This window comes from Coenobita brevimanus, chromosome 41 (genome assembly GCF_032717465.1).
Source record: "Coenobita brevimanus isolate Jiangsu-jjx chromosome 41, ASM3271746v2, whole genome shotgun sequence".
In the NCBI taxonomy this organism is placed as follows: domain Eukaryota; kingdom Metazoa; phylum Arthropoda; class Malacostraca; order Decapoda; family Coenobitidae; genus Coenobita; species Coenobita brevimanus.
Window position 1 is genome coordinate 1,416,269 of NC_136994.1, and position 6,873 is coordinate 1,423,141.

The 6,873-nt window shown below is 60.9% G+C and overlaps 1 protein-coding gene and 1 pseudogene across 1 annotated transcript; both read left to right on the forward strand.

Annotated features, from left to right (window-relative positions):
- Nucleotides 1-49: 49 nt before the first annotated feature.
- On the forward strand, nucleotides 50-3,510 carry LOC145397459 (uncharacterized; annotated as a pseudogene).
- A 12-nt stretch (nucleotides 3,511-3,522) lies between these two features.
- On the forward strand, nucleotides 3,523-6,109 carry LOC145397460 (uncharacterized; the record flags this gene model as incomplete). The annotated part of the gene is made up of 5 exons (XM_080270520.1): nucleotides 3,523-3,695; nucleotides 3,887-4,004; nucleotides 5,186-5,217; nucleotides 5,543-5,715; nucleotides 6,021-6,109. Coding segments are annotated over 5 exons (585 nt in total), but the record flags the coding sequence as incomplete, so codon positions are not given.
- Nucleotides 6,110-6,873: the final 764 nt, after the last annotated feature.

A 6,873-nucleotide genomic window follows, 5' to 3' on the forward strand; every position in this document is an offset into this window, starting at 1 on the left:
GCTGGTTGGTTGGCTTTCTGGTTGGCAGTTTGGTTGGTTATCTGGCTGGATGGCTGTCTTTCTGACAGGCTGGCTAGCATGCTGGCTGACCGTGTTGCTTCCTGGTTGGCTTCTTGCCTGGCTGGCAGGCCGGCTGGCTGGCTGACTAGCTGGCTGGAATGCTGGCTGGCTGGCTAGCTGGCTATCATGCTGGCTGGAATGCTGCCTGGCATGTTGGCATGGTGTCTGGCATGCTGACTAGCTGGCATGCTGGCTTACTGTCTGGCTGGCATACTGGCTGGCTGGCATACTGGCTGCTGGCTTGCTTCCCGGTGGGCTGGCATGCTGGCAGGCTGGCTAGTTGCCTGGCTGGCTTGAATGGTGGCTGGCTAGGTGTCTGCCTGACTGACTGGAATGCTGGTTGGCTGGCTGGGTGCCTGGCTGGCTTGAATGGTGGCTGGCTAGGTGGCTGCCTGGTTGGCTGGAATGCTGGCTGGATGGATAGCTGCCTGACTGGCTGGCATGCTGGCTAGCTGGCAGGCTGGCATGCTGGATGGCTGGATGGCATGCTGGCTTCTTGGCTGGCTGCTTGCCTGGCTGGCATGCTCTCTGGCTGGCTGACAGGCTGACATACTGGATTGCTGTCTGCCTAGTTGGGAGGCTGACTGGGTGGATGGCTGCCTGGTTGGCTGGCTGGCTGTCTGGATGGCTGTTTGACTGGCTAGCCTGCTGGCTAGGCTGTTGACTGGCTGGCTGACTGTCTGATTGGCTGGCATGCTGCCTGGTTGGCTGGTTGCCTGGCTGGTTGGTATGCAGGCTGGCTGGCTTGCCGGCTGGCTGGCATGCTGGCTGGCTGGCAGGCTAGCTGGCTGGCTGGCTGGTGGGCAGGCATGCTGATTGGCTTGTTGGCTTGCTGGCATGCTGGCTGGATGTCATACTGGCAGGCTGGCATGCTGGTTGCCTGGCATGCTGGGTGTCTGGTATGGTATGCTGGCTGGCTGGCATGCTGGCTTGCAAGCATTCTGGCTAGCTGGCATGCTGGCAGGCATTCTATCTGGCTGGCATGCTGGCTGGCCTGCTGGCTTGCAGGCATCCTGGCTGGCTGGCATGCTGGCTTGCAGGCATGCTGGCTAGCTGGTATGCTGGCTGGCTCTCATGCTGGTTGGCAGTCTTGCTGGCTGGATGGATGGGTGCCTTGCTGGCTGGCTTGCTTGTATGCTGTCTGGTTGGTATGCTCTCTGGTTGGCATGCTGTCTGGTTGGCATGCTGTCTACCTGGCATGCTGGCTTGCAGGCATGTTGGCTGGCTGGCATGCTGGCTGGCAGGTAGGCCAGTTGGCTGGTTATCATTAATTCTGGCTGGCTGGCTGGCATGCTGGGTGGCTGGCTGGCATGCTGACTTGCATGCTGGGTGGCTGGGTGGGTGCCTGGCTGGCTGGCTGGCTGGATAGATGGATGGATGGGTGGTTGGCTGGCTGGCTGGTTGGCTTTCTGGCTGGCATGTTGACTGGCTGTCTGGCTGCTTGGCTGACTGGCTGGCTATCATACTGGTTTGCTGGCTGCCTGGCCAACTGGCTATCATGCTGGCTGGCTGGCTGCCTCCCTGGCTGACTGGCTATCATGCTGGCTGGCTGTCAAGCTGCCTGGGATGCTAGTGTGCTGTCTGGCTGGCTGCCATACTAGTTTTCTGGCTGACTGGATGGCTGACTGGATGGATGGATGGATGGATGGCTACCTTACTGCCTGGCAAGCATGCTGGCTGGCGGGCTGGCTGGCTGGTATGCTGGCTAGCTATCAAACTGATTGGCATGCTGGCTGGCTTGCTGGCTGGCTGTGATGCTGGCTGGCTGTGACGCTGGCTGGCTGTGATGCTGGTTGGCTGGTTGGCTTGCTGGCTTTGATGCTGGCTTGCTGGCTGGCTGGCATGCTGGCTGGATATCATACTGGCAGGCTGGCATGCTGATTGGCTGGCATGCTGGCTGACTAGCATGCAGGCTTGGTGGCATGCTGGCTGGCTGGCATGCTAGCTGCATGGTATGCTGGCTGGCTGGCATGGAGGCTAGCTGGCACACTGGCAGGCATGCTGGCTTGCAGCCATGTTGGCTGGTTCTCATGCTGACTGGCAGTCTTGCTGGCTGGACGGATGGCTGCCTTGCTGGTTGGCTTGCTGACATGCTGGCTGGCTGGTTTGCTGGCTGGCTGGTATGCTGGCTGGCTGGCAAGCTGCCTGGCTGGCCTACTGCCTGGCTGGCCTGCTGCCTGGCTGGCCTGCTGCCTGGCAAGCAGGCTGGGTGACTGGCTGGCACAGATTCTGGCTGCGTGACTTGGTGGTTGGCATGATGGCTTGCTGGGTGGCTGGCATGCTGGTTGGCTTCCTAGCTGGCATGCTGGGTGGGTGGTTGGCTGGCTAGCTAGCGTTATGGCTGGCTTGTTGGCTTTCTGTCTGGCTGCTTGGCTGTCTGGCTGCTTGGCTGTCTGGCTGCTTGGCTGTCTGGCTGCTTGGCTGTCTGGCTGCTTGACTGTCTGGCTAGCTGGCTGTCTTTCTGGCTGGCTGGCTGGCATGCTGGCTGGCCAGGTGGCTTCCTGGCTGGCTTCTTGCCTGGCTGGCAGGCCGGTTGGTTGGCTGACTGGCTGGCTGGCTAGGTGGCTGTCACGGTGGCTGGGATACTGCCTGGCATGCTGGCTTGCTCACTTTCCCTCTGGCTGACATGCTGACTATCTGACTGGCATGGTGGTTGGCTGGCTGGCATACTGGCTGGCTGGCATGCTGGCTGGCTGGCTAGTTGCCTGGCTGGCTTGAATGGTAGCTGGCTAGGGGGCTGCCTGACTGAATGGAATGCTGGTTGGCTGGCTGGCTGCCTGGCTAGCTGGAATGCTGGCTGGCAAGCTGGCTGGCTGGCATGCTGGATGGCTGGTTGGCATGTTGGCTGGGTGGCATGCTGGTTTGTTGGCTGGCTGCCTGCCTGGCTGGCATACTGGCTGGCTGACATGCTGGATTGCTGTCTGCCTTGTTGGCAGGCTGTCTGGGTGGGTGGCTGGCTGGCTGGCATGATGGCTGGCAGGCTGGCTGGCTGGCTAACTGGTTGGCTGGCTGGTGGGCGGGCATGCTGACTGGCTTGGTGGCTTGCTGGCATGCTGGCTGGATGTCATACTGGCAGGCTGGCATGCTGCTTGCCTGGCATGCTGGGTGACAGGTATGGTACGCTGGCTAGCTGGCATGCTGGCAGGCATGCTATCTAGCTGGCAGGCTGGCTTGCAAGCATGCTGGCTAGCTGGCATGCTGGCAGGCATGCTATCTGGCTGGCCTGCTGGCTGGCCTGCTGGCTTGCAGGCATCCTGGCTGGCTGGCCTCCTGGCTTGCAGGCATGCTGGCTAGCTAGTATGCTGGGTGGCTCTCATGCTGGTTGGCAGTCTTGCTGGCTGGCTGGATGGCTGGCTTGCTGGCATGCTGTCTGGTTGGCATGCTGTCTGGTTGGCATGCTGTCTAGCTGGCATGCTGGCTGGCTGGCAGGCAGGCCAGTTGGCTGGCTAGCATGAATCCTGTCTAGCTGGGTGGCTGGCATGCTGGGTGGCTGGCTGGCATGCTGACTGGCATACTGGGTGGCTGGGTGGCTGGCTGGGGGGCTGGATGTATGGATGGATGGATGGGTGGTTGGCTGGCTGGCTGGTTGTCTGGCTAGCTAGCTGTTTGGCTGGCTGGTTGGCTTTCTGGCTGGCATGTTGACTAGCTGTCTCGCTGCTTGGCTGGCTGACTGGCTATCATGCTGGCTGGCTGGCTGCCTGCCTGGCTGACTGGCTATCATGCTGGCTGGCTGCCTGCCTGCCTGGCTGACAGGCTATCATGCTGGCTAGCTGGCAAGCTGCTAGCGTGCTGTCTGGCTGGCTGCCATACTAGTTTTCTGGCTGACTGGCTGGGTGGCTGGCTGGATGGCTGGCTGGGTGGCTGGATGGATGGCTGGCTGGGTGGCTGGCTGGCTGGCTGGCTGGCTGGCTGGATGGATGGATGGATGGATGGATGGATGGATGGCTACCTTACTGCCTGGCAAGCATGCTGGCTGGCTGGATGACTGGCGTGCTGTCTGGCTAGCTGGTATGCTGGCTAGCTATTAAACTGATTGGCATGCTGGCTGGCTTGCTGGCTGTGATGCTGGCTGGCTGTGATGCTGGCTGGCTGGTTGGCTTGTTGGCTTTGATGCTGGCTTGCTGGCTGGCTGGCTGGAGGGCATGCTAATTGGCTTGTTGGCTTGCTGGCATTCTGGCTGGCATGGTATGCTGGCTGGCTGGCATACTGGCTAGCTGGCATGCTGGCAGGCATGCTGGCTTGCAGCCATGCTGGCTGCCTGGCATGCTGACTCGTTCTCATGCTGACTGGCAGTCTTGCTGGCTGGATGGATGGCTGCCTTGCTGGTTGGCTTGCTGACATGCTGGCTGGCTGGTATGCAGCCTGGCTGGCCTGCAGCCTGGTAGGCAGGCTGGGTGACTGGCTGGCACAGATTCTGGCTGCATGACTTGGTGGTTGGCATGCTGGCTGGCTGGGTGGTTGGCTGGCTAGCTAGCTGTGTGGCTGGCTCATTGGCTTTCTGGCTGGCTGCTTGGCTGTCTGGCTGGCTGGCTGTCTGGCTGGCTGGATGGCTGTCTTTTTGGCTGGTTGGCTGGCATGTTGGCTGGCCAAGTTGCTTCCTGGTTGGCTTCTTGCCTGGCTGGCAGGCCGGTTGGCTGGCTAACTGGCTGGCTGGCTAGGTGGCTGTCATGCTGGCTGGGATTATGCCTGGCATGTTGGCATGCTGTCTGGCATACTGGCTTGCTCACTTTCCCTCTGGTTGGCATGCTGACTATCTGACTGGCATGGTGGTTGGCTGGCTGGCATACTGGCTGGCCAGCATGCATGCTAGCTGGCTGGCTTGAATGGTAGCTGGCTAGGGGGCTACCTGACTGAATGGAATGCTGGTTGGCTGGCTGGCTGCCTGGCTAGCTGGAATGCTGGCTGGCTGGAATGTTGGCTGGATGGATAGCTGCCTGACTGGCTGGCAAGCTGGCTGGCTGGCATGCTGGATGGCTGGTTGGCATGTTGGCTGGGTAGCATGCTGGCTTGTTGGCTGGCTGCTTGCCTGGCTGGCATACTGGCTGGCTGACATGCTGGATTGCTGCCTGCCTTGTTGGCAGGCTGTCTGGGTGGGTGGCTGGCTCGCTGGCATGATGGCTGGCAGGCTGGCTGGCTGGCTAACTGGTTGGCTGGCTGGTGGGCGGGCATGCTGACTGGCTTGGTGGCTTGCTGGCATGCTGGCTGGATGTCATACTGGCATGCTGGGTGACTAGCATGCAGGCTTGGTGACATGCTGACTGGCTGGTATGGTATGCTGGCTGGCTGGCATGCTGGCAGGCATGCTATCTGGCTGGCTTGCAGGCATGCTCGTTGTCTGGCATGCTGGCTGCCTGTCATTCTGGCTGGCAGTCTTGCTGGCTTGATGGATGGCTGCCTTGCTGTCTGGATTGCTTGCATGCTGTCTGGTTGGCATGCTGTATAGCTGGGATGCTGGCTTGCAGGAATGCTGGCTGGCAGGCAGGCTGGGTGGCTGGCTGGCATGGATCCTGGCTGGGTGGCTGGCTGGCATGGATCCTGGCTGGGTGGCTGGCATGCTGGCTGGATGGCTGGCTGGCATGCTGACTGGCTGGGTGACAGGCTGGCTGGATGGATGGTTGGCTGGCTGGCTGGCATGCTGGCTGGCTGGCGGGGTTGGTGGCTGACATGCTGGCTGGCTGGTTGGCTGGCTAGCTAGCTGTTTGCCTAGCTGGTTGGCTTTCTGGCTGGCAGGTAGACTGTCATCTGGTTGCTTGGCTCTCTGGCTGCTGGCTGTCATTCTGGCTGACTGGCTGGCTTGCTGGCATGCTGAGTGGCTGGGTTGCTTCTTGGTTGGCTTGTTGCCTAGCTAGCAGGTCGGCTGGCTGGCTGGAATGCTGCTGGCTGGCTAGGTGGCTGTCATGCTGGCTAGGATGCTGCCTGGCATGTTGGCATACTGCCTGGCATGCTGTCATGGTGACTAGCTGACTGGCATACTGGCTGGCTGGCTGGCTGGCTGGCTTCCTGGTGGGCTGGCATGCTGGCTGGCTGGCTAGCTGCCTGGCTGGCTTGAATGGTGGCTGGCTAGGTGGCTGCCTGAGTGACTGGAATGCTGGTTGACCGGCTGGCTGGCTAGGTGGCTGCCTGAGTGACTGGAATGCTGGTTGACTGGCTGGCTGGCTGGCTGGCTGATTGCCTGGCTGGCATGCTCTCTGGTTGTCTGGCTGCCTGACTGGCTGACATGAGGGCTTGCTGCCTGGCTGGCTGGCATGCTGACTTGCCGGCTTCCTGGCTGGCTTCCTGGCTGGGATGCTGCCTGGCTGGTTGGCATGCAGGCTGGCTTGCTGTCTGTCTGGCTGGCATGCTGCCTGGCATGCTGCTGGCTTTTAGCATGCAGGCTTTCTCTCTGTCTGTCTGTCTGGCTGGCTGGCTGGTTGCTTGGCTGGCATGCTGTCTAGCTGCTGACTGGCTGTCATGCAGGCTTGATGCCTGGCTGGCTGGCATGCTGACTGGTTGTCTGGCTGCATGGCATGCTGGCTGGCTAGCATGCTGCGAGGCTATTTGGCATGCTGGCTGGCTGGCAAGCTGCCTGGGGTGCTAACGTGCTATCTGGTTGGCTGCCATACTGGTTTTCTGGCTGACTGGCTGGATGCCTGGCATGCTGGCTGGCTGGCTGGATGGCTTACTGGCTGGTTGGCTGGTTGCCTTACTGCCTGGGATGCTTGTTGGCTGGCTTGCTGGCTTGGATGCTGGCTATGTGGCATGCTGGCTGGCTTTTCTGGTTGGCTTTGATGCTGGCTGGCTGCCTGTTGGGCTGGAATGATTTTTGGCTTGCTA